At 37.4% G+C, this 27,939-nt stretch overlaps 1 protein-coding gene and 1 non-coding gene across 2 annotated transcripts in view; both read right to left on the bottom strand.

Annotated features, from left to right (window-relative positions):
* Nucleotides 1-27,939, bottom strand: part of SLC15A5 (solute carrier family 15 member 5) — a 75,479-nt gene that overhangs the window by 21,220 nt on the left and 26,320 nt on the right. The window contains exons 4-7 of the mRNA XM_036298470.1: nt 25,561-25,781; nt 20,766-20,952; nt 8,798-8,986; nt 292-423 (exon numbers count right to left, since the gene is read on the bottom strand). Of these exons, the coding sequence (XP_036154363.1) occupies nt 292-423; nt 8,798-8,986; nt 20,766-20,952; nt 25,561-25,781 (729 nt within the window). The remainder of the gene's footprint in view (nt 1-291; nt 424-8,797; nt 8,987-20,765; nt 20,953-25,560; nt 25,782-27,939) is intronic.
* Nucleotides 22,419-22,547, bottom strand: LOC118652382. Its single transcript, XR_004966616.1, has one exon. It is a non-coding gene; the product is annotated as a small nucleolar RNA SNORA11 (small nucleolar RNA).

Here is a 27,939-nt window from a genome sequence, read left to right as displayed (position 1 = left end):
CCTAATAAGAATATAATGACCAGTTTGTTTTAAAACACACTAAAGAAAGACAGCAGGCAGTATCTCATGAGAAGTTACATTCTGTAATTACCTCTTCATATAAATAAAAGGACAATTCTCAGAAATTAATGAATACAGCAAGAGTTCTTTCCTATTTTAATTGCAAAAGTGGAGCAATTAAAGAATTAAAGAAACTATACTGGCAAAACCCTTCTTCTTAAGGTTTTTGTCTCCCAATTTTCTAGTCATCAAGTCAATGTAGATATAAACATACCATAGATCTATTTTTACCTTCTGAGATGAGATATACTAACTCCACCAGCAGTGCCCCCGTGAAACAACCAAATCCATTGAACAGGGTCAAAAAATTCATCAAGGTTCCTCTGATGGTACTTGGAACAAATCTGTATGATATTACAGAGACTAAGAGAAAAAACAGGTCAGAATTAGAATAATCTCTCTAACATACTTTCATAGATACTGTTCAAATTAGTATTGATTATATTTCAAAGAAAGGTTACTGATGGGATTAAAATTACTACAGTAAGATATATTATGATCTTAAAATTTTTAGATGTCTATAAGGAATAAAATATGGCAAAATATGTCCTTGTACAGCAACAAGAAAAATTTGATCTATTAGTGGTTGGGTGTCCAAATATACTACACACCCATAAAAAAGCATGAAAATTTGCCTTGTGTTACAACCTGCATGGCCTTGAGGGTATTATGCTAAGTGAAATAACTGAGATGGAGAAAGACTAATACCCTATGATTTCATTTAAATGTGTAATCTAAAAACAACAACAACAAAGCAGAACTCATAGATACAGAGAATAGAATGGTGGTTGCCAGAGGGGAGAGGTGTCAGGTGATAGGTAGAATTGGTGAAGGGTATGAAGAGGTACAAACTTTTAGTTATATAATAAGTAACTGATGGGGATGTAATGTACAGCATGATGATCATAGTAATTTTATAGTGCATGTTTGAAAGTTGCTAAGACAGTAAATCTTGTAAGTTCTCATCATACACACATATAAATAAATCCATCAAAATTCATAATTTTTCATGGTGACCTATGGTAACTAGACTTCTTGTGGTGATCATTTTGCAGTGTATTCAAATATCTAATCACCAGAGGCCCGATGCATGAAAATTCATGCACTGGAGGGGGGGGAGGGGTGTGGGTCCCTCAGCCTGGCCTCCTCTCACAGTCTGGAAGCCCTCAGGGGCAGGAGGCAACCAGGCAATCAGGGGAAGGCAACGCCCCAACACACCTCTGCTGCTGCCACTGCCAGCAGCACAAGCCTTGGCTGGCCCTGGTTACCTGAGCCTCGGGTGGTCCTGGGCAGCTGGGCAACCGACATCCGAGGCTTGCCTGTGCCTAGGGCCGGCCCTGGGCGGCTGGGCAGCTGACATCTGAGGTTTGCCTGCACCTTGGGCAAGCCCTAGGTGGCTGGGAAGCTGCCATCCGAGGCTTGCCTGCGCCTTGAGCCGGCCCTGGGCAGCTGGGGAGCTGAGGGAACTGGGGGACACCACCATCTTGTGGCTGTGAGTGCTGTCATCTTTGAGGGCATGGCAGTCAATTAGCATATTCCCTCCTTATTGGCTGTGGGTGCCACCATCGCAAAGATTAGCATATTTCCTCTTTATTAGATAGGATTAGGTCATACACTTGAAACTAATATAATGTTATATATCAATTATACCTCAATAAAAAAGAAGTTAAAATAATTTTTGATATTATAAATAGATGAAAAGAAGTATGTATAATTTTGAACATACCATATTAACATAACTACTAAAATATGTATGACAATCTAAGGCATATATGCTGAAATATTTATGATATATATTATATCTGGGATGTAATTCAACATTATACAACAAGAAGGAACTTAGTATGCAAATGAGTGTAGAGATAAAACAAGTTTGGCTGTGAGTTGAAAATTGTTGAAGCTGGAACATGGGTACAGAGGAATTTATTACATTAATCTCTCTCTTTGTACATGCAGGGCAAAAAAATTGTAAGAAAATAGATTGAATAACAGGAATAGTTTTAGCTTTGAGTGGTTGAATTATTGGATTTTTACTTTGTCTTCTCCTTGCTTTTTTGTACTTGGCAAATTTTATTACAATGAGAGGTCATAAGTAAACATTAAAGCTCATTTAAAAAAGGAAAGTGGCACCCTAGCTTGTTTGGTTCAGTGGATAGAGCGTCAGCCTGCAAACTGAAGGGTCCCAGGTTTGATTCTGGTCAAGGGCACATGCCCAGGGTTGTGGGCTCAATACCCAGTAGGAAGCGTGTAGGAGGCAGCCAGTCAATGATTCTCTCTCATCATTGATATTTCTCTCACTCTCTCCTTCCTCTCTAAAATCAATACAAAAATATATTTATATTAAAAAGAAAAGTGGTGCTAAATCAACATATTGTGAACATTAAACGTTTAGTTTCCTTCTCTATAAAAAGAAAAAGAACTTTTTTCTCTGGAAAATTTCACTCTGGTTTAGCAGCTGCTCTTTACCCCAGTAAATTACTTGTCCAGCTCTTTTACTATTTTCATTATTTTTTAAAAAGTATATTTTTATTGATTTCAGAGTGGAAGGGAGAAGGAGGGAGAGAGATCAAAACATCAATGATGAGAGAGAATCATTGATTGGCTGTCTCCTGCATGCCCCACACTGGGGATCGAGCCCACAACCCAGGCATGTGCTTTGACCAGGAATTGAACTGTGACCTCCTGGTTCATAGGTCGAACTCAACCACTGAGCCATACCGGCTGGGCTATCCAGCTCTTTTAAACAAACTTACTAATCCTATATAATACAAGGGCAATATGCAAATTGACCCTAATGGTGGACCAACTGGGCATGACTGGTTGCTATGACGCGCACTGACCACCAGGAGGCAGATGCTCAATGCAGGAGCTGCCCCATAGTGGTCAGTGTGCTCCCACAGGGGAAGCTCCACTCAGCCACAAGCCAGTCTGATGGCTGTGAGCGCAGTGGCGGTGGCAGGAGCCTCTCCTGCCTCCTTGGCAGCGCTAAGGATGTCCAACTGATGGCTTAGGTCCGCTCCCCAGAGGGAGCGGGCCTAAGCTGCCAGTCAGGCATGCCCTGAGGGCACCTGGGCTGCCAGAGTGATGTCTGACTGCCAGCTAAGGCCCAATCCTCTGGCAGCAGGCCCAAGCTGGCAGGTGGACATCCCCCGAGGAGTCCTGGACTATGAGAGGCACAGGCTGGGCTGAGGGACCCCCCAAGTGCATGAATTTTTATGCAGTGGGCCTCTAGTACATAATATAAATGTACTAATGTTCCTTCCTGCATTCAGTTAGCATTTCTGTTTTGCTTTCTGCATGTCCTCCACATGTTTTCATTTATCATCCAATAAACATTGAAAGACATCCCTATCTGTGCCCTAGGAAATGTGCTGAGTGCTGTGACTGAGGGTGAGAAAAGGCATGGGTATTTTTTCCCTGGGTTTTAAACTCTGAGAGGGCAGAGAGCAGAGATATGCACAATACTAAGGGCAGTGCTAAACAGGCACTTGATAGCACACATACTTATTGGAGATGAAGATGATGATAGTGATAAAGAGAATACTGTGGAGAAGGACGTCAGTATTGGTGGCAAGGGGCCGTGGGTACCCCAGCTTTCCTATGCAGTGCAAATCACCATCAGGAGCCTGAGACAAGCTGCAAGTTTTTTTCAGGAAGATCCGAAGGATAGTATGAGAGAAATGTTGAAGAGGCATTGGGAAGAAAGGACTCACAGTTATAAAAAGGATTTGGCTTATAAACTTTCCTCTCTATAAATATGAAGAGACAAACAATGGGCGGAAAGACTAAGTTGGGTGATTTCTTTCACTGAGAAAAAGCAGAACTTATAAGCCGATTATTACTCTGCTAGTTAATTATTAATCCTATGCTTTTCTCTTGCTAGAACTTCTGGTGCGGTATATAATTCATGAACACACTTTGCCAGCCTCTGCCTGCTGGTTAATCTCTCTTTGGTGTCATTTTAGGCATTTTGAAAGCCTCCAGTTCACTTTTATGGGACTTAGCTTTTCAAGTCTTCGGGTCTCTATATTCAGGCATCTTCATGTTCTGATCTTTTTCAACTTTAGTAATCATCAACTTGGGCTTCATGGTATTCCTTTTAGTACACTGTGCTATGGATATTATCAACAAGTCTGTCACTGCTCTCAAATTATCATTTACTATGAAGACACAGTAAAAACTATTCAAAGTGTATGTAAAAGCTGGTCTTCTTGCCAATGAGAGCTGAAATGTGCCTCCAGGTGGAGACTGGTTAGTGTTTGTAAAAATGTTCCATCACAGAACATGCAGAATCTACAAATTATGGGCCATCACCACCTTCCTGAGGCACCCTGTACTGGAGACTCATTGCTAGAAATTACTTTTACTCCAATTGTTTTTAAACAGTTAAAATGTGTTTATTGTGTTTGGTAAGAAGTTATTTTGACCATGTGGAGAACTACCAGTGTCTAGAAAATTGAACTTTATCTGATTACCACTTTCAGGTAATTATTGCTTTCTCATATCTAAAAAGCTTCAGATTTGAATCTCATCTTATCCGATTATATGACCTAATACTTCTCTTTTATGCTATCATCTGCCAATTTTTAGGCCATTTCCCTCTATTATTTATTTGTCAGCTCCTTTCTTATCATCACACCCTCCAGTTCTAATCCTGCCTTAACTCTTGGCAGTTTTGACATACATATAGATTATCCTTTCAACCTTCCATTCTGCCAAATCTTGGTTTCTCATCCCTTGTCCTCCTTCCTTTTCAATATCATTGTCCTCCACTCTACTTTAGCCACTCACTGAATCTTGTACCCCCGACTAGGGTTGGTGAACTATGCTCAGGTAAGGTCCAACTTGACACCTACCTATACCAATAAAAGCCTATGTGGTTGTCACACCATCACACTGTCACACCATGATGCTCTCACGCCATAACAGCTCATCACCAGGAGACTGTGTGCACAGTGTGCACATGTGCGGTTGAGCGGGGCTGCGTGAGCTGTGAGGTGCACGTGGGTGGGTGGGGACTTGACCAGGAGGTGCATCGGGGGAGTAGATGGTGGCTGCTGCTGCCCAGGGCTGGCCCGAGGCTCAGGCAAGCTGCAGATGATGGCTGCTGCTGCGAGGGCCCGAGGCTCAGGCAACAAGGGCCAGGCCAAGGCTTGCGCAAGCCACAGTGGCTGCGAGGGCCAAGGCTCAGGCAGCCTCGCAGCCGGCAGTGGCAGCAGCAGAGGTGTGATGGGGGCGTTACCTTCCCCTGATTGCTGGCTCGCCTCCCACAGTGGGAGGCCAGAGGCAGCAGCAGCGAGGGGGTGATGGGGTGGTGCCTTCCCCTGATTGGCTGGTCTTCTCCTGCAAAGGGAGGCCAGACTGTGGGTTAGGACATCCCCTGAGGACTCCCAAACTGTGAGAGGGGGCAGGCTGGGCTGAGGGATTCCCCCCCCCCCCCCCCCCGTGCATGAATTTTCATTTACCAGGCCTCTAGTCCTATATAATTAAAAGGCTAATATGCAAATCAAACGAACGGTGAAACAACCAGTCACTATGATGCACACTGACCACCGGGGGGCAGATGCTTAATGCAGGAGCTGACCCCTGGTGGTCATTGCACTCCCACAGGGGGAGCGCTGTTCAGCCAGGGGCCAGACTCACAGCTGGTGGGTGGTAATGAGCGAGGGGTCCCAGACTGCGAGAGGGATGTCTGACTGCTGGCTTAGGCCTGATCCCAGAGCCTAAATGATAATAATAATAATAGCACTTGTTATAACTGCTCATTATTGAATGCCATCTACAAACCGGACACACTGCTTTTTCCTTTACATAAAATATTTCATTTAGTCCTTACAACAACATTCCCCATTTTACAGATGATGAGAAAGACTCAGAAATACAGAATAATTTTGTCAAGGTCACACAACTTCTCAGTGGCAAAACTGGGTTTTAATTCAGATCTGTCTTTAAGACCATGGATATTAACCTTTATGTTGTACTGCAAGAGTAATTCTTGATTTTACATTTTGAAACACCTTTCTACACTATGGAATTTAACTCTCAAGGAGTAGTTTATATTCCCATTGATTGTTATACTGATGATTTGATATAAAGAAGAATTATAATTATTTTCATTTTAAAGATCAGAAAGGTGAAACTTAAAGGTTAAATTAATTTTCAAGGTCACACTTGTAGTAAATGACAAAACTAGAAGTCCAAATAAAGTCTTTTAAAAAACATCCTATATAATAAAGAGGTAATATGCAAATTGACCCTCACACCCTCACACAAGATGACCGCCCCCATGTGGTCAAAAGATGGCCACCACAAGATGGCTGGCAGGGGAGGGTAGTTGTGGGCAATCAGGCCTGCAGGGAAAGGCAGTTAGGGGTGACCAGGCCAGCAGGGGAGGGCAGTTGGGGGCGACTGGAATGGCAGGGAAGGACAGTTGGGGGCAATTGGGCTGGCAGGGGAGCAGTTAGGCATCAATCAGGCTGGCAGGGGAGTGGTTATGGCAGCCGTGGGCAAACTACGGCCCGCGGGCTGGATCCGGCCCATTTGAAATGAATAAAACTAAAAAAAAAAGACCGTACCCTTTTATGTAATGATGTTTACTTTGAATTTATATTAGTTCACACAAACACTCCATCCATGCTTTTGTTCCGGCCCTCTGGTCCAGTTTAAGAACCCATTGTGGCCCTCAAGTCAAAAAGTTTGCCCACCCCTGGGTTAGGGGGTGATCAGCCTGGCAGGCAGAAGCAATTAGGGGCAATCAGGTAGGCAGGCGAGTGGTTGGGAGCCAGCAGTCCTGAATTGTGAGAGGGATTGGGCCTAAACCAGCAGTTGAACATCCCCCGAGGGTTCCCAGATTGGAGAGGGTGCAGGCTGGGCTGAGGAGACCTCTCCCCATTCATGAATTTTGTGCACTGGACCTCTAGTACATATATGTTTATTTAATTCAGAGAGGAAGGGAGAGGGATAGAGAGATAGAAATCAATGTTAGAGAGAATCATTGATTGCCTGCCTCCTTCATGCTCCCACTAAGGATTGAGCCTGCAACCTGGTGTCCTGACCCAGAATTGAACTTTGACCTCCTGCTCATAGGTCAGTGCTCAACTGTTGAGCCACACCAGCCAGGTCAAACAAAGTCTTGTGGTCCCTACCCCATGACCTCTATAGTGGATAAGTCAATTGAATTAGTCGGATTTTAGTTTCCTGACAGGTAAATCAGGGAGGGTGAGCTAAGTGATTTATATCACATAACCTGCCTTTTGTGTTTTGAATGGTATTGCTGCATTATAGGGAAATTTCCTGACTGTATTCACTCATCACCTTTATTCATTACCTTTCTTTCTATCTAGACTGCAAAATTTAGGCTGACTAGTTCCAACAGTTTTCTGGAAATAACATCAAGGAAGTCACAAACACTTGTGTGGTGGCTTCTTTTATACCTTTTTTTTTGGTATTCCTCATAGTGTCCAGTGATATCAACATCTTAGAATCTCATAAAATAATTTATTCATGCAAAATATATGCAATGAGATGATTTAAAATTATATAAAAGAAGTCTCACACAAAAATATGACTATAATTATACAAACTTGACTTTATTTTGACTTTTTGCAATGAATTGCTTTGAGATATATATATTAAATGCCCAATACATGAAATTCGTGTAAGAGCAAGCCTTCTTTCCCCCTGCTGCTGGCACCGGCTACCCTCTGGCACCTAGGACCTAGCTTCCCTCGCAGCCCCAGTTTCGTCCGATAGGTCATCCAGTCTAGTTAGCATATTATGCTTTTATTATTATAGATATCTTTATTAAACATATATAGTTAAGAAATTTGAAAATAATTCTGAAGATAATAGTGTAATTAAAGTTTTAGATACAATGAAATTATTAGAATTGCCATTTAGGATGATTACTCTAAAGGTTGTGTATTGAGTAGATAGAATGTGAGAGATATTAAAATGAGAAAGATAGGAAGTTATAAAAATAAGCTTGGTGAAGTATAATTGGGCTTGAGTTACAGAGTTCCCACTTCAAGGCAGTATAAGGAAGACAGAATATAAGACAATAGATTACACTGATAAATGTACTCATACTGTATTTCACACACTACTGTATTTCAAGAAGTCACTGAAATATTTTAATGAATTTTAAAGTGACAAGTTTAGTTAATAACAGCATCTAGACAATCCAGAAAACCTGGATATTTAATAAAGTTATTTTGAACCTGTCTTATGAAACGCTAATGATCACAATCTAGTTTAAAGACATTGAATTATCTGGAAAATTGCCTAATTTTCATTTCATTTGCATAGGCTCTCAAACTACATTATAAATGTCATTTTTGGAGGGAGTATACATGTGAATTTATCTCTGAGTGAGTGGGAGGGACATGAGAAGAGGGAAGGTAGAAGAGAAGAGTTTTCATCTGAGTGTATTGGAGTTTTCTTCTAAGTTTTAGAAAAGTTTTTTCTCCTTTCACGTATCTGACCAAATGGTTACTGCTTTGAATGAGGTTAGTAAAATCTTTCATTTCATTTACATTCAGGTAGAATTAATAATTGTTCTGTATGTGATAGAGGAATGAAGAAAAATTAAATATTAAAAAAAAGAGGGGGATAAATTGGCTTCTTCTGAAACATGGGAAATTTCCAGGCAGTGACTAGATTGCCAGCTACTTGAGGTGATGTGTTCTGTGTAGAAATTCAGTGTATCCTAACATGAGGTGATAAATTTGTTACTCACAGGCTGGGTTAACCAGTGTTTCAGCCACTCCAAGTAAAACGTACTGAAGAACCAGGTGGAAACAGGGCATGGAGGAAACAGTAAGGATTTTGCCTGAACGAAGCTGCTCCACTGGAGGGAAGTGTTTCCTGTGTATTTCAAAGAAGCCAGCTACCATCACAGACAATGCAGCAGAAAGTTGTCCAGCCACTGAAGGAGAGGAATGCAAAAGAAAAAAATATTAAAGAAAGAGCCCAAGTCAGTGTAAGTGGCCATAGCATTTCTTACACATTAACTCTAGGGAATGTTTCCTCAACATTTTTTTTTTCCCTTTAAACATTCAGGTGCTGGCTAACTGTGCTGTCTGACCATCCTTTGCAGAGGCTCCAGTAGGCTGTGGCTGCATTGCTTCCCTTTTTCCTGACTTACTGGTCATATGGCCTCAGGCAAATTATTTAATCTCATTATAACTTTCTTCAGCTCTAAGATAGGGTTAATGATGATTACTTATAGGGAGGCTATGAAATTTATTTATTTATTAAACTAGAGGCCCAGTGCACAAAATTTGTGCACGAGTAGGGTCCCTAGGCCTGGCCGGTGATCAGGGCCTATCAGGGCCTTCCGGCTGCTGGCCAGGGCCTTCCTTCGTTCTGCGCCACCTCCCCTGGTGGTCAGCACATGTCATAGCAGGTGGTTGAACTCCCAGTCTCCCAGTCAAACTCCTGAGGGGACAATTTGCATATTAGGCTCATATATATATATTCTATTTATTAATTTTTAGAGAGAGAGGAAGGGAGAGAGAGAGGAAGGGAGAGAGAGAGAGAGAGAGAGAGAGAGAGAGAGAGAGAGAGATCAATTTGTTGTTCCACTTATTTATGCATCCATTGTTTGTTGCTTATATGTACTCTGACAGGGGATCGAACTGGGAACCTTGGTGTATTGGGATGATGCTCTAACCAACTCAGGAACTGGGATATTTAAATAAGATAATGGACTGGTATTATTATAACAGTTCCTGGTAGCAATTAGTAGCAATTATTATTAAAGCTAAAGCAATAGTTTTGAACTTTTATCCTCAGGTAAGAGATGTCACTTTTGATAACTATTTTAGCTATATAGAAATAAAAAATGATGTGGGGTGCATTTAAAATAAAATGATCTCCTCATAAGTTTTTAAGAGTTATTTTTAAAATGGTTTTGAAATAATCTGCAAGCATTATCAACCTTCAGTTGTCTGCTATTTCTCTAATCGTTGCAGAAAAAGTAAAGCAGCTATTAGAGAATTAAAGACTAGAAACTTCTGTTTAGGGAAAAAAACATTAAAGGTGAATTAACTAGGTAAAGTATATAAATGGAAGCAGCTTTCTCTTTTACTTTTAAGGAATTGTCTAGGAAATTTTGGTTGAAAATGAGTAGAGATTTTGTTATAGATTTGTTACAGTTTATGTCTATTGCAACCATTCCATTTCTCAATTTATCATTCATATAACTGGACTTAATTTCATTGTTAAAGCATAGGCAAAATTTAGCTCAGTGGAATTTAGTTGAAATTTAGAGATAGTCACATCTTGCTAACTTGCATAAAATTTCAGATAAGACAAAGTTTTCAATTCAGAAAAATCAACATAGTGCTTGTTTTGTTTGATAGAGAAACTGGTAGGTAATTTTTTTAAATTATATCTCAGCATTTAAACGTATCAATAATAGTCCGTTCTTTACTGAGTTTCCAAGAAATAGAAGGCATATAAAAGGGAAGAAATATGAATAAGAAAATTTGAGAGATTATTTATTATTATTTTAATTATTTCATAAAGGCTCATTCATAATGAAGTAGAGATTTTGGTTTTGTAAATAGGTCATATAAAAAACATGAATTTCAGTATGATCCCCTTTTAAGGCCAAATTCATCACATAATTGCATTTTTCTAGATTACTTGGCACATTACAGACTCATCAGAAAGAGCTAATAGGTCAATTCAATTTAATATTTGCTCTGTTGTTGCTATATACAAGGCATTACACTAGATACAGTTGGGGGATATAAGATGAGCAATATCTATTTTCAGTCATCGCAGACTTATGTTCTATTAGGGATATAAGAGGAAGAAGTTATTTCTAGATGGAGAAGTGAGAGGAATCATTTTATGCTTTAAAGGAAGAAGGGTTTCAATAGGAAGTGGTGAAGGCAGCACAAATTGCATAAGCAAAAGCACAGAGATGTGAATGTCAAATTTTCAAAATGGTGAGAAACTCAAATTCTTGGGAATCAGGGGAGAACATAAATTAGGGTCAGATCATAAGAGGCATTTAATATACTTTTAAGGAATTTTGAAATTACTCTGACAATGATGGAATCATTGAAGATATTAGACACACATGAAAAGATTAAAATTTTCATTTGAAATTATTACTATAAAGGCCATGTGCTGGTTGATAGAATGGGAAAGATACTGAAGGTTGAAAGATAGTTAGGATGTTAAAAATAATCTTGGTAAAGTACAATGGGGGCTTGAATTATAATCAGGACATTTACTTTCAGAAAATACAGAGAGTACAAACACAAGATTCCACTGATAAAACCACAGCATCTGAAGCAAGGAACATAGAAGCAGCAGATGTCAGTGTTGACTATAAGTCCAGGTGTTTGGGAAGATGGTAGTGACAACAATACAAATAAGACCCACAGTAGACATGAAGAAAATGAATTTGATCTTAAGTTGAGTTAGAGGTACAAAAGGGTAATCTAGAGAGCAGTGCTCAGAAAACAATTGAAAATGTGAATCATAGGTCAGAACAGTGGTTGAGTCAAGAGAGAAAGATAAATGAATCATCTACATAAAATTAGAATTTAGGGTCAGGTGAAATTGAGAAATGATTGAGGAAGGAAAGAAAATAACACCTAAGCAATGCCTTAAAAAATCTTTGCATTTAGTCCAACTGTGCTCAGTGGTTAGTGTTGACCTATAAACCAGGAGGTCACTGCTCAATACCCAGTCAGGACACATGCCTGGTTTGTGGGCTTGATCCCCATTGTGGGTATGCAGGAGGCATCCAATCGATGATTATCTCTCAATATTGATCTCTCTCTCTCTCTCTCTCCCTACCTTTCTGAAGGTAATAAAAATATATTTAAAAAAATATTTGCATGTGGGGGCAAGAAAAAAAAAAAGTAAAATTACAATTAGAGAATGTCTAAGGGAAGGTTTCAAAGAGGATTATACACAAATGGGCCTTTCCCCCTACTTTTTCCTCCTTCACTCTTCTGTATCACCTCCTCTAGTACCTATATGTACTCAAGGCAGAAATCTGGGGTCCCCTCTCTTTTGCCCTATCTTCAAATATATTATTAAATTCTCTAGATTTTATTTCCAAAATTTATTGTAAATTAACTTGCTTCCCTCCATAGCCACTGCCATCATTCTAATCCAAATCATAATTTTTAAACAATACTATCTGCAACAACATATTAAATTCTGGTCTTCCTCTTTCCACTCTTGCCCATCTACAACCTGTCACACACCTAATAGTCAGGGTGATCTTATGTAAATGCAAATTCAATATTACTCTTCTGCTTAAATTTTTCCTATGGGTTTCCATACAGTTAGGATGAAATCCAAAATCCTTAACATGACCTGTATGATCTTGCCTGTTCTTTTGACTTCATTCTAATTACTTGCTACTTTCTTTTCTCTGCTACGGTTCCTGGTACCCAATCCTTCACCATGGCACAGTAACATGACATTTGGAGCATCATAGAGAGAAGAGAGCTCCAGTAAGGAAAAGAGGTCATAAACACAGGAATGAGCAGCAGAAGGGCATTGGGATCCTCAAGTTTCTGGATGACATTAGAGCAATAATTTTAAAATTCTGAAGAAAAATGACTTTCAATCTAGAATTCTATGTACCCCAATTAATTAAGTGCAAGGACGAAAAGAGGACTTTTCAATCATACAAGTTCTTGGAAAATATTCTTCCTGTGTACTCTTTCTTAGGAAGTTGCTAAAATATAAGTGATAATAGAACAGGAGGGGTAAGTTAGAGATCTAACAGGAGATACACCTGATCAGAGGGCTGTCGTTGAGACAGAGAACACCAAGCAGAGAACAAAGGCATGGGAGTCTGCAAGAAAATCTCCAGGGAAAGAGGAGCCTTGGTGCATTGCCCTATTTGTGTTAGCATTGGGGAAAAGTGAGTGATGGTATGATAAAACTGGTGGAGCAGTTTGAAAATTTAAGGAAAACAATTTTTAAATAAATAAAAAATGAAAACTCAGATACTTTTTAAGTATAGAAAATAAGATTTTATATGAGAAAAGTGAATCAAATTCTTTGGTTTTGCCATAGTTGTATGTATATAATTAATTATTGACTTAAATTAAAATATACTTATAATTATTATTTCTTAACTTAGACAAACAACACCTAAATATTTAAAAATGATTTGCCAACAGGAACTGTGGATGGTGGAGAAAGCTGGGGCTGGAGACTGTTACTTCTTGTTAGAAAGCTTTCAACACTATTTGTTTTCTAAGCTACCATGTTTCCCTCAATCTAAGATGTATCCAACTATCAGAAGAAACATGTTTTTATATATCAGTGAGGGGGAAAATGCTGCCAATCCATTATACTATGTAACCCAATATTACAGATGACTTTATACATATGTATGCTTCTTTGGACCCAATTGTCTTCCCTCAAAATTCATATGTTGAAATCCTGATCCGCAAGGTGACTTTGGAGATGGGTCCTTTAAAGAGATAATTAAGGTTAAATGAGGTCATAAGAATGGGGCCCAACTTCAGTATGACTGGTATCCTTAAAAGAATAAGAAATGACACAAGGTCTTTGCAAGCACAAACGAAAGGCCACATGAAGAACACAACAAGAAGGTGGCCACCTGCAAGTCAAGGAAGAGAGGCCTTCCTCAGGGAAAAGCAAACCTGCCTATACCTTGATCTGGGACCTTTTCCATCCAGAATTGTGAGAAATACATTTCTGTTGTTTACGCCACCCAATTTATGGTATCTTATTATGGCAGCCCTAGAAGACTAATACAGGTATGTTTTGGTTTACATAAAAATTAAGTTGCTCAAATTACAACTCATATTGTCCATGATAATCCTATGAACTTTGAAGAAAGCATTGAGCTGCTTAGGAATAACTTTTCAAACTTTCTTTGCTTTTTTATTTTAGAATTTGAATTCTATGAGAATCTTCTATAATACCCCTCATTCTAACTAATTTAGGGTAATCTAGATAAAAAACATCACGTCTAGCCTGGCTGGCGTGGCTCAGTGGTTGAGAGTCGACCTATGAACCGGTTTGATTCCTGGTTAGGGCACATGCCTGGGTTGAGGGCTTGATCTCAGCCAACCAATTTTTTTTCCATTATTGATGTTTCTGTCTCTCTCTCCTTCTCCCCTCCTCTCTGAAATCAATAAAATATATTTAAAAACAAAAACAAAATAACATCATGTGTACTTACCACCCTCACCCACTTTTGTTTTTGTTATCGCATGTGCTATGTAGCATTAGAGGCAATAGTTTAGATAAGAGATCAGCTATTATTTGTCTGTTAAAGGCCAGTAATAAACATTTTAGTTTCTGTGGGACAAAGGCAAATTTTAAAGATATGTAGATACTTATGTAACAAGAAATAGAATACATGTCTACATTTTTTAAAAATGGAATTCAAAATACTTCTTTTAGGGAGTGATGCAATTTTATTTAATTGGTGCTCAAAGTTATTTTTTCTTATTGTCGAATCAATTGCAATTGTTCATCTGTTAAAACAATTCTTAGCTTGCAGGCAGTACAAAAGCAAGTGGTAGGCCAGATTTGGCACATGAGTGCAGAGGTTAAGTCATCAGCTTTTGTTGCCTACTCCTGAATTTTAGCTCTGACCTCATGAGAAATTGTGGCATTTTTACCTGGGTCATGGCTGCCTATACATGGGTATGAAATGTGAGAGAACAGGCTTCTCTCTCTGTCCTTGATACAAAGTGAAGTCCTTAACCAGTAGCATAAGGATCACCCGGGAGCTTGTTAGCTATGCAGACTTTCAAGCTGCACCCGAGGAGGACTGAATCAGATCTGCATTTAAACAAAATCCCTAGGAGATTCCTATACACATTACACTCTGAGAAGCACTACTCCAGCATAGAGCACTCTGAGAACTGATCTAGCAAAATCCAATGAAAGATAGTTCTCCAGACAATTTCAAGTGAAGCACAAATATTTAACTTATTTATCCAGACGTTTTCAGGCAAAGCATATTTTACCTGAAGGATCTAGATAACTACATTTGCTTTTTATTTGCTCCTACACTCTGGTGCCAGTGAAAAATGACTTTTTTGAAATTCAAAACAAAGTTTGATTCCAACCTAAATTTAATCCACTCCATTTTTATTCTTAACTTCTATGAGATCATAACTCGTCCAAAGCAGAGTGCAATTTATCAGAATGTACACATTTTAAACCGCTAGTGAGCCTGTATTTACAAGATAAAGCACATGGTTCCAAAGGAGATATTATACTCAGATAAATAATGTATATTTTAATATTGGCTACGTGGTTGTAGACAAACCCATAAGCGTATTGAAGCTCTTAAAGTTTATTCTATTATCCTACCATGTAATAATTTGTCAAATTAGACCACAATGAAATAAAAGAAAGTCAGAATTTATTCAAACATTAAGGTTGCACTTACCATTTTGTACTGAAGCAAAATCCCACACTAAAAAATAGAAATGTTAAGATTCTTCAGTTACTGGCTAAATTTACTCACTGAGAAAACTATGGGTTTTTTTTATGGGTAGTCTGATGCATGAGTCTCTGATATGTAACATAACCGTAAGTGTGAAATTCTATTGAGTTCTTGAGAAATTGTCCTTAGATCCATGATTTTGGCAAGTTCCCAGAATGGGAAATTTGCTCATCTGAAAACATACTGGTAATCCAAAAACCACTCTCATAGAGACACCTTTGTGGAAGACATTTCTCACCCACCACTAGAATGGCATATATTTTTTATTTATGCTGTTTCTCTGATTACTGATGTATTTCTTTGTTTGAATTGAGCTATCTGGGTTCTGTCTTTTGTTTCTCTTTAGATTACTGGAACTCATTTCAGGAGATTCAGCTTCAGTTTGTGTTTTAATTTCTGAGAAAGGAACCGGTAACTCATTAGATACATACATGCACCTATAAAGCCATCAATTATTGCATCAGATGGTATACTAGATGGTCTTCTTCACCTCAAATATAATTCCAACATTGCTGTCAACTTTAAAAATAGGAACATTAATATGTTTTTATTAAGCAAATGAGTTAAACAAATGAGTTATTCAGACTAGATATTTACACACCCTTTTTTTTTTTAGTGTTCACAAATTTCCTTCTATCAGATATTTGCAATGGCTATACACTGTGTTATTTCTTAGGGAAAACGATCAGTTCTGAAATTATAGTAGAGGAAAAGTAGTTTTGGCAAAGTAATCCTATTTTTGGTGAAGGTGATTGGATCCCTGAGTCTATTTTTAATTTATCAAGCACCTTTGTTCTAATAAAAAAAAAACCCACAAAAATTTGTATCTCAGCCAGTTATTAGAACTGGTAGAAGTTACTGGTTATGTAAAAACCGACCAACACCTTGGCTCTACCTACATCATACAGGACTTTGAGTTAGAATTTGAATTTTCAAGTTTTTATTTTAAAGAGGAAGGTCTGGCAGATATTTGAATGTACTGCATCCACATTTCAATCTAAATGTCATTTAAAAGCCAAGATAATTGCTACCCACTGTGCTGTACACTTCTGCTTTGTGTAAGGCTTAATAACAATCTTAATTAGGCTAATTTTAGTCAGATTAATACTTGTGTGTGTCAGCACTAACTACTAAATGCCACATACGGCAGGATTTTAATTAATGCTAAACAAAGGAAATACTCATGATGCAAACATTTTTGAACTAAAAAAGGCTAAATGAAGTATGTCCAATTAACATACAGATAAATCACAATGATATCACTGATTCTAAATTTTTGGCAAATTAAGGTTGACTTTTAAATAGCTAGATCCCCTCATATGTAATGTTAGGAAAAATACAGTCTTGATGAAACTGAGCATATCAAGCCTTTGTCTTTCACAGTTCTGGAAGTCTTGGAGATTTTTTAAATAGTACTGTGACATCCTTCTTGATTTCTTTAAGTGATAAACTCATGAATGTCATATATTGAATCAGAAGCCCCTCTTCGTTGCATTGTTTATAAGATAGACTTTACAAAGGTAAGTTTATTTTTTCCTTATTAAATTTTTAGTTTGACCAACTGACTGAGATTTCCCCATTCCTCACTCTTATCCTGGGCTGTGATTATCCACATCAAACACTAGGCTTTGGCATTGTCTGCACCATCTGCCTTCTTACACATGACAGTCCTGGAAAGAGAATGACTGAATGTGGAAGGGAATGGGGGTCTAAGGAGTAACTTTCCATTGTGGTAACGAAATAATTTTTTCATTCACTTAAGAGCCTTATTTGAAAATGACAGTAAGGATGCAAAATTAACACTGATAATTTAACTTATATAACCTAATAGCTATGCATAGCTGGGAATTGGAATAATGATGATGATGATGATGATGATGATGATGATGATGATGCTCCTGCTGCTGCTGCTGCAATGGCTTGAGAATTAGAATAAGTGAATTCAGGTGACACATTATCTTTGAGATTCTTGACCTATCACATGCTGGTTTAACATGAGTTTAAGTGGGATCCACATATGAAGGTGCCCAGTTTCAAATTAAGAACTAGCAAATATTTGTTTATTCATAATTTATATACATATATCACTCACATTTTTAAGGTACTTGACTTCAAAGTGGCAAGAAATTTTAATATTAGACTAATCCAGTTATGTAAATTATGATCATAAAGAGCCATAGGTTTGTGCTTATTTGTCCTGATGAAACATCAGCTTTTATAATCATAAGCAGAATATGGAAAACTTAAACATCTAGTTTAAAAAACGAATATCATCATATTTTTTTATATTCCCATAGCAAACTATTATGCAAATAAATGCATAATCATGTAAGTGAAGAAATGAATGAAGTCTGGTTCAGAAACAACCAAATTCAGTATTCTGTACTTAGTAGAACTTGGCTCAGTTTTTTCAAATGAGTTGAGCTTTTTCTTTTTGCTGCCCAACAACTGTTACCAAGCTTGAAGGGCAATGATAATTCATTAACATCAAACAATATATCAGATAACCCTGTCAGATGTCAGATTCCCTTTATCTAGAAAAATATTTTATCTTACTTTAAGAACAGACATGACTTCTACTATATAATATTGGAGAATAGTCCAAGAGAAAGTTGCTTATGTTTAAAGTGAATTTCAGATTTCCTATTCGCAGGAAGGATTTTTAAGGTAGTATTTTCAACCATGTTGTGAAACATATTTTTCCAAAAGTTGCCCAATTTAAGAAATTCTTTTTTTGTTTATTTTTTATATCTTTATTGTTGAAAGTACTACATAGGTCCTCCTTTTCCCCCATTAACCTCTTCCAGCCCGCTCAGTTCTTCCTCTCCTCCCACCCCCCCAGGCCCTCAGCACCCCGTTGTCTGTGTCCGAGGGTTATGCATATATGCATACAAGTTCATTGGTTGATCTCTTCCCACCCACCTTCCCCTCTTCCCTCTGAGGTTCGACAGTCTGTTCATGCGTCTATGATTCTGGGTCTATTTTTGATCATCAGTTTATTTGGTTCATTAAATTCCACATATGAGTGAGAGTATGTGATACTTATTTTTCTCTGACTGGCTTATTTTGCTCAGCATAATACTCTTCTTTTGTAATTAAGCAAAATTGGAAGTTCAGACTGGATTTTCATGGTACTGTATAAAACTGCAAAAGCTTTGCCATTTTGCAATATACATTTACTTCCATGTTGTCCTGCATTCATTATTTTTTAATTAGCGTGGTGTTGAGGGTATGTATAATATCTTACTTTTTTTATCTTCAAATAATGCTGGGCATTCACTGAATACAGGTTTGGGGATTTCTATGTTGTCATACACAGAAAAAACACTTTTTGAGATCTAAGGATTGCCAAAACCTATTAATATTTATAGTTTGCCTAACCCTATTACAACAGATAATGCCAGGGTTTGGCTTAGGAAATAAATCAGAAAAGGTTATGCACTAAAGGCCTCTATAACTGAAGACAGCAAAGTAAGATAAACTAAGGTAAGGTTAGTCACTTTGAGTTCTTTCCAAAAACAAATCTACTCTGTGATGTGATCTGGAGTAATCTTGTTGAGTAACAGGTAGCACACTAAAATGTAACTTCTATAAACAGAGAATCAGCAAAAAATATAAAAATGTATTCTAGAAGATTGCATGGTCTCCACAGATCTCTAAAAAGGAGGAATTAAGAATAAGAACAGGTTAACAAAGAGGAAAGAACCCTTGAAACGCCTGGCCCTGACTATTTCAAGGGAATTATTTCTCAAGTAGACAATAAGACATCAGATTACCATTATATAATATTTCTTAAGCGTTTCCAATTCCCTTTGCTTTCTGTTTATGCCTACCAAACAATTGCAACCGATGACTCAATACTAGCTAACATTTGTGGAGTTTCACAATGTGTCAGGACTGTGCTCCAGGCACTGATGTCATCCTGAGTGATTTCAAAAGTCTTATAGAATAGAGGGTTTATCTAGGGTGTGCCTCTCATTGCCAATAATAAGTGAATCAGAAGACAAAAACGGTTAGGTGGCTTTTCAAAGTCTCCCAGGAGCAGAGTAAGGGCTGAGATCCAGATCTCTGATTCTTAGACTGATCCTGGTTTTACTGTATCAGGACCTGTCTTCTTGCCCATGTCAGTGCCCAGGGAACACAGGGAGAGGAGAGTGTGATCAGAATGGGCTTTAGTTCCTTCTCTCCCATTTCAATCAGAAAAAAATATATCTTATGCTCCATTAATTGTGTTCTAAGTATAACATCCTAATTTTTTTTAAATCCTCATCTGAAGATATTTAATTGATTTTTAGAGAGAGTGGAAGAGAGAGGGAAAGACAGAAAGAAATATCGATGTGAGAGAAACACATTGATTGGTTGCCTTCTGCATGAGCCCCGACCAGGGCCCAGGCTGGGGAGGAGCCTGCAACCGAGGTAAGTGCTCTTCACCAGAATCGAATCTGGGACCCTTCGGTTCACAGGCTGGACACTCTATCTACTGAGCCAAACCAGCTAGGGTGTCCTAAATTTATTTATTTATTTATTTATTTATTTATTTATTTATTTATTATTTATTTATTTATTTATTTTTACCAAAAGAACATGAGTAGAGCTTTTATGTTCTTAAGCATCATAACAACAACAAAATGGTAATAATATGAGGCAAAGGATGTGTTAACTAACCTCACTGTGGGTAAACATTTCAAAATATGTGTACCAAATCATCACATCGTACACCATAAACTTACACAATGTTATATGCCAGTTATATCTCAGTAAAGCAGCAAAAAATGTTGGAAAATTATTGCTATATACCTTACTATTTGAAAAACTACTATACTGAAACTGTGAATTAAAGTACTGATTTTTCAAAAACTTTGCTACTGGTTCAGAAATTAACTCTTTAGGTTCATTACTTATGTTAATTTTTAAGAACATACTCAACATTGACTTAGGAGTGAGGACTACTTTACTTGAAGAAGGATAGGCCATTTGGTGGTACTGGAAGTTTCACCATGTCTTTCTATCAGGTGTGTCTACTGAGAAGGCATAAAAGAATGGGAGGAAAATGGGGCAGACACCAATGTCTGCATAGAGATTACCTGCTATCACTCTCAAATTCACCTTCTACCCAATTTGTCAAAATCAGACTTTCCTTGTAGAGCATATCTCCAGCTTAGAGCTCAGCAGAGTATTTTTATTTTAAAAAGTTGCAAATAATTTACTTGTAAGTTGTACTTACAAATGCATGCCAACAGAAATGGTCCATTTCTCTTAGAGTGAAATAGGCAGGTGCTGAAATATTCCATACAAGGAGCCAGAATTAATAGTGGCAGGATGCTGGTGACATTCATGACTGCAATTGGCAGAAGAAATCCATCCAAATTCAGGTTGGAATTCATGGTCTGCAGATAATATCCTGAAGGAATCTATAGTTGAGGGGGCAAAGGAGCAAGCATTGACACAGTGGTTTAACTTTGGAGAAAGAATCCTGCAGCAGATGCCTTGTCTGTAACAGAAGGTCTGAATGTTCCCTAGGTCTTCAAGGTCCCAATTATGAGCCCCTAAGGGCAGTAAGAGCTCTGTGTAGTCTACTGACAATACTACTGATTCTTTATGCAGGAATCTTTTGTCATCTAGTCTATCTTCTTAATATTCCTATGAAAAGTAAAAATGGCCCTACTTTTGTGTTTAGGATAACACAAAAAATCAAATAACTTCAGTTTTACATATACCTTTTCTTTGAATAATAAAGCAAAAACCAGTAGAAAGTATTAAGTGTTTTGTTTTCTCTCGGATGTAAAAAGCTTGGGGTTAGAATAGACCCTTTAATAGTAGTTTAGTAGCATGATTTTTTGCCATGGTGGAAGCGCATAACTTGGTAGAGGCTGTGTTTGTGGATTGGCCTCATTTCTAACATGAGCCAAGCAACATGAGAAAAATACTTATGGCTCTACTCTCCTTTTTAAAATTTTTTTAAATTTTTTTTATTTGGGAGATTATATATATATATATATATATATATATATATATATATATATATATTTTTTTTTTTTTTCTCTTGGTGAGTTCCAGAACATTTCTCCCTGCCTCCCTCCATCCCTCCCTCTCTTTTTCTGTCTCTCTTTTTCTTTCTTCTTTCTTTCTTTCTTTCTTTCTTTCTTTCTTTCTTTCTTTCTTTCTTTCTTTCTTTCTTTCTTTCTTTCTTCCTTCCTTCCTTCCTTCCTTCCTTCCTTCCTTCCTTCCTTCCTTCCTTCCTTCCTTCCTTTCCTTCTCTCTCTCTCTCTCTCTCTCTCTCTCTCTCTCTCTCTCTCTCTCTCTCTCTCTCTCTCTTTCTTCCTCACTTGAGGTTATTTTCCCATTGATTTTTGGAGAGAGTGCAAGGGATGGGGATGGAATGGGGAGAGACAGAGAAACACCAACGTGAGAGAGACACATTGATTGGTTGTCTCCTGCACATGCCCCAACCCCAGAGCTGGTGATAGAGCTTGTAACAGAGATATGTTCCCTTGACCAGAATCAAACCCAGGACCCTTCAGTCCATAGGCTGACACTCTATTCACTGAGCCAAATGGGCTAGGGCTCTCCTCTCCTTTTAAATCAATGTGTGGCACTAGAGAACCAGAAAGGGAACTACATGAAAAAGGTTTGTATAATAAAGTAGCAGATAAGGAAAAAGAAAGAAGAAAAGAAAGAAAGAAAGAAAGAAGGAAGGAAGGAAGGAAGGAAGGAAGGAAGGAAGGAAGGAAGGAAGGAAGAAAGAAAAAGAAAAAAAATGCTCTGCCTCACTCCAAGTCCTCAAAGTTGAGTTAGAATGTCTTCATTTTTATTTTTTATTTTTTCTCTTTTTTTCTTCTTTTTTTTCTTTTTCTTTTTCTTTTCTTTTTCTTTTCTCATGTATAGGGCGTAACGTCACAGGAAGGCCATAGTATTCTGCCACCCGTGAGGAGTAAGCCCAAGTTGCTGTTGGATGTGTTGTACACAGAGAAGCCATTCTTCAGGCACTCTGCTCTCTCCACACCCAAGAATGTCTTCATTTTTAAAATAACTCAAATACTAACTAAAACTCTAAGCCTAACTTGGAACCTCTTATATTCCGAACCTGTTGTTAGGTTATAACATCAGAACTAAAGCACATTGTCATGGAGAAGGGGTCCCTCTACACTTTTCTAGTTTATGAGCTTTGTTGGAATAATCCCATCTTTATCATTATCATTAGGAGAAGAGAATTTCTTTAATTCCCAGTAGCACACAAAGCTACTAAGTGTCTTGGAGGAAAAGTACACCCGAGTCTTGCTCTTGATGAATGGATTCTGCAATTTTTCTTAATAGTGTGGGAACTACCTCAAGATTCCCATCTTCCCACCATCCTGGCAGGGCAGCCTTGCTCAAACATCCAGATGATAACTTCCCATTTGAAACCTTCACTAACTTCTCTATCATCAATTGTGCAATTTGAGAGGGTATAGAATCAGTCATAAGTCAGTACAGCTGTTAACCCACCAGTTGTACAATGAGCCTATTGCTATGTAGGAATGAACCACATTTTCAGTGAGTTTTTTTTCTCTATATATAAAATATGTCCTGGTGATAATTTATCTTCCAATCTTTAATTTGACCCATGGGGTTGTAAACAAGGATGTTTTGCTTGGGTACAGATGGCAAAGGTGAAGGGAACATTAGCTAGTTCAATAAACTTATTAGGCACATATCGCCCAATCAGAGGGAAATGAATGATGTATATATATATTTAAAAAGTGCTGGCAGCAGAACCACTATACGACTGAAAGGCTCCCAGCACAACCTGGAAGTTTCTGTTACTGATTTCAAGTGAGAATTATTGTTAATAGGAATAAAGTTATTATCAGCATGAATCACAGACACAGAAACCTGTTAACTTAATAATGTGGCAAATGTACTATTAATCTTTAGTGAAGCAATATTAATATATTGCCTAATCTAAGAAAAGGCTCCAGTGTCTTAAAAGCTTGAAATCATTTTGCTTCTGCCTCAAGTTGTGAAATCATCCCCTTTTAAAATTTTAAATACTTTTACTTCAGACAAGCCTCCAAGTATTCAGAAATAATTGCTATCAATAGAGATTTATTTTCACCTTTGAATAGCCAAGGAATGTCAAATGGCAACATCATCGGCCTTCATATCAACATATTTTTAATGTATGTCTTGGAACTGAAGGTTAATAATGGCAACTAAATTTAAAATGTGAAATTCTATGATGTTTTATTCTTGGTTCTTTGATGATTTTTATACTGGTGATTATTTCTTCTGGAAGCAAAAATCTAATTCCAGCCTATCCCAATGGAAGTTTCCTTTGCGTCTCTTTAGTACATTCTAATTATTTTCTTTGAAGTTTATGATAAACATGACTGTATATAATGTGGAACCTATATAGTCTTTATTTTTAACCCAGCTGCAAGAAAGGCATTGTGGGTAATAGCAGAGTGTGGGAGTTGATATCAGCTCTGTGTTGGAATGGGCGCTATGCCACATACTAGTAAGGTGACCTTGAGCAAGTTGCAAGTCACTTAATGTCTCTTGAGCCTCAGATTTAGGACGACAGTATGAGCTATGTAGGCTTGCTGTAGGGATTAAAGTAGATAATGTGAAGTCATCTTTAAGAAGCTATGACACATATAGGTTGTCAATAAGTATTCATTTTGGTTCTTTGCAATAAAATGGGCCCCCAGATTTGGTGAAATGCTTTCAAATTAGTTTATCAGAATTTATTGTAATTTGTGTCAAATTAAAAAATATATGACATTTTTCAGAGAAGGCTCATTCAAAAGAAATATCAGGTGTCACTACATTATGAAGATAAAGAATCAGTAATTTGTGTTACTTGTACAGAAAAGTCAAGGCCAGCTATAAATCACTTAGTGATTTTGTGCTCATTAATTTTTTCATTCTAAATTATTTTATGATATTAATTATCATATATATGGGTAATATTATTGGATTTTTGTGCCAACTACTATTGTGGAGTCAGGAGGAAGTTTGAATCTACTCAGTCAGCCTAGCTTTAATGCCTGTTTAGAGTAAGGGTCACCAAACTTGTCTATAAAGGATCAGATAGAAATTATATCCACATACAGATTCGATTTCAATTACTCAATTCTGCTGTTTTTATAAGTAGAACACAGTATGACAAACAAAAATGGCTGTTTTCCAAGAATGGCTATGTCCCTCCAGAATCACTTACTTTTTCTGAGCCTCAGTTTCCTTTTCAACAAATTAAGTGGTTGAGTAAGTTAATCTCAGTTTCTTTTCAGCTCTGTGGGTCTATGATATATCAATACAACTCACTCATTAGCCTAAATTCAAAGTTGGGAGTTAGCAACAAAGACAGTCCCAAGTTTCTTCATGGATTTTTATAATCATTTGATATAGGAGAATATATTAAGAAATCATAATATTTCTTCACAAGTATGTTAACCTTTGAGCATTACTACATCAAAAATTGTTTAAATCGTATACATTATAAAAGATACTTTGGATTTAGTGTTTTTCCTCTGATTTCTCCACAGCATAGGGACTGACTGATTCACCAAGGAACTGCGAGTGGGTAGGGAGAGAATCACTTGCTCATTAGTACTTACACCTAAGCGTACAGTGGGGGTGGTACTCAAATCAGCCAAGCTAGCTACTTGTTAGTAGCAGTTTTTAAAGGCTTAATGAGGGAGGAAGGCAAAACCTTTGGCTAAAGGGAGGTTGGGTAATTGCTCATAGATCTCATATTTTTATTTGCTGCTCTTCTGCCTTATAACTATGCACTCTGAAGCATTGTCGGCACCTACCAACAGACATTTATAGTTCTATGGTAGAAACAACAAGAGTCTCCTCTACCTGCCCCCACTTAGCTCTTGAAATTAGAGTCTGTAATAATTAGAAGCATTTACAGTTTAACTGCCTGACGAAATGTATGGGGGAGGTGTTTACTAGGATAAAAACAAGTGTTTATTTGTTAATATGCAATTATTTTATTGTTCTTGTGGGTAGTACTAATTACCCTTCCTTACCTGCATTATGCACATTTTGTAAAGAAGCTGAAAAATGATGAGAGGGAGAAGGGTGAGGAAACATTTTGTCTCTTCCACTTGCAGCTCACTGTAGCAGCCACCATTTTTTTCCTTCGCATGGTCTAACCAGCTCGTCAAATCTCCACGAAGATGGCAATATCGTAGACAGCATGTTTTCAATGCATTAACAAACACCCCAAAGGTTGTCAGGAGGGAGCAACCTGCAAATAATTGGAGACAGTATGTATTAGTAAAGGAATTGTTCTTCTGTTCCCAAGATGTCAATCAAAAAGATGACAATTGTATGGATGAAGGACAGTAAAGTGATTGAGAAGGCTTTAGCACCCAAGGGGTTGAATTCAAAGAAACTAAGCTCTGACAAGGGTTCTGGCATTTTGGTGACCAGCCCAAGTGGTGCTTGACAGTTGATGTAAAACATGAAAAAGGTAAGATCAATGGGAACATATTAAAAAGGGGAAGAAAGAACAAAAAAACACTGAAATAAAATTTTTAGAATCTCTCAGAAGTCTCTAATTTTAACTCATTAATGGATAAAACAACCTGAACTTTCTTTTACAGTCTTAACACAAAGAACTGGTACAATTTTTTAATATAAAGTGTTATATAAATAATCTTCACTTGTCATGTAGAAGGTGGTTTCTTATTTTGACATGGACATGAAGGGAAATGTGTTCTCTGCTTTGACTTTATCCTTGAATTTCAGACATAAGGTTAAACTTTGAACTCTTCAGATGACTTTATACATGTTGATAGTGTCACTAAAAGTTCAGATTGGATTAGTGGGTTTTTGACTTTTTCAGTAGTTTCCTCTGAGTTTATATGTCTGTTGCTTTAGTAGCAGAAGCATTTTAATGCTTTAGATGTTTGCAGTCCCTTACTGCTAATGATTTGCAATAGCATTGTTGCTTCTTTCATGATTCAGATTCCACCTTTTCTTGGACTCCTTTAGGATTTCCTAATACAGGACAGATAAAAGACCACTGTTTAGTTAACAATTCAGTTATATTATTATGATTGTTACAATTTCTTACAGAACCCCTTTGACCAGATAAATCCTTTCACAAATTACATTAGACACCAAACCATAGTTTCAGGGTAAATGGTAAAGTAGATGTGAAAACGTCTGAGTTTCTCCAAAGAAGACTGCTATGAAAACTCAAAGTAGAGTTTGGTTGTCATTTTGATTATGTTGAAGTTTCCTAGAATAAAATTCTAGATGAAATGCATTCTAAACAAGTTCATTTAAATACCATAGAGTTTTGAATTTTATATTTGAATGAAGAATATTAATATTGCTTTTTATGGTTAGAATGATTATATTGATTTGACCTGGTCTTTTCTTTGAGAATTGTAATAGATCTATTATGTCAGTCTTTGATTAATTGCGGAAGCTGGGGGCCTGGTAATTGAATATGGAGCCTTTTACCTCTTAGTCACTGAATCAAATCCAGTACAAATTATTAGTGACCAAAAATGATTACAGCAGTGGTTCTTTGGTGGCCTCTGTGAAGTGTGTTGAGAGGTCAAGTGGAAGTATGTTGGGTAGTTGCTGATGCAAGATGGGCTCATATGTGTAGTCACTATTACCTCTTTTTAGTCACTATTTCCAGACACAAATAAAAGGCCTGGGGACTGAGAAGGTCAAAGGGACAGAAGCACCTATAAGTGGCCAAGGTCTGTATCTCTTAGGAAAAAAGTAATAGGGATATCTCTTTATTATTGCAGGAAGAATTGCTCTCTTATGAGACTTTCCTAGCTATTTCAATTAGTTTACTTAAGGTTTTAGTAGGATGAGAACTGAGAATGTCTTGATGAACAGACAGACTAGAGACTGAATTTGAACAGGTCTGGGCTAGGAGGCTTACCTTCCTGACATTTCCTTATGATTTTGTCTCTTTTTCAACCTGTTCTCTGCTCAATTCTTGCAAAACAGTGCTGGGTGGATAGATAGTAGGGTTATTACTGGCATCGATTCAACTTACTCTATACTTTCAAACAGGCTTTATTATTAAATGATAACTATTTGCAGGGTGAAAGACTATTTCTAGAGATATTTTTCTCCCTATATTTAAAATTTAAGGACTTTATAAAATAATTGTTTTAAACAAATATATCTGTTGCAAAGTAAATTTTGATCCACTCTTATGCATGATAAATTGATTACATTTATTATAATTTTATTAAGCAATCAAATACTGCTATCATATTATTTCTAAAGAGAGATGGCTTAGATTAGTGCATTTTAAACTAGCTGTGTTAAAAGCTCAGTTTTAAAAAAATTCTGAACTATCATGGTCAATACATCTGTGAACTACAATAAAAATGACCTACCAAAAGAATAAAATAAGAAGCAAAGAC

The sequence above is a fragment of the Myotis myotis genome, unplaced genomic scaffold, assembly GCF_014108235.1.
Source record: "Myotis myotis isolate mMyoMyo1 unplaced genomic scaffold, mMyoMyo1.p scaffold_m19_p_3, whole genome shotgun sequence".
Taxonomy (NCBI): Eukaryota; Metazoa; Chordata; class Mammalia; order Chiroptera; family Vespertilionidae; genus Myotis; species Myotis myotis.
The sequence above is the reverse complement of the archived record's forward strand: the minus strand, read 5'-3'. Positions and strand labels throughout refer to the sequence as shown.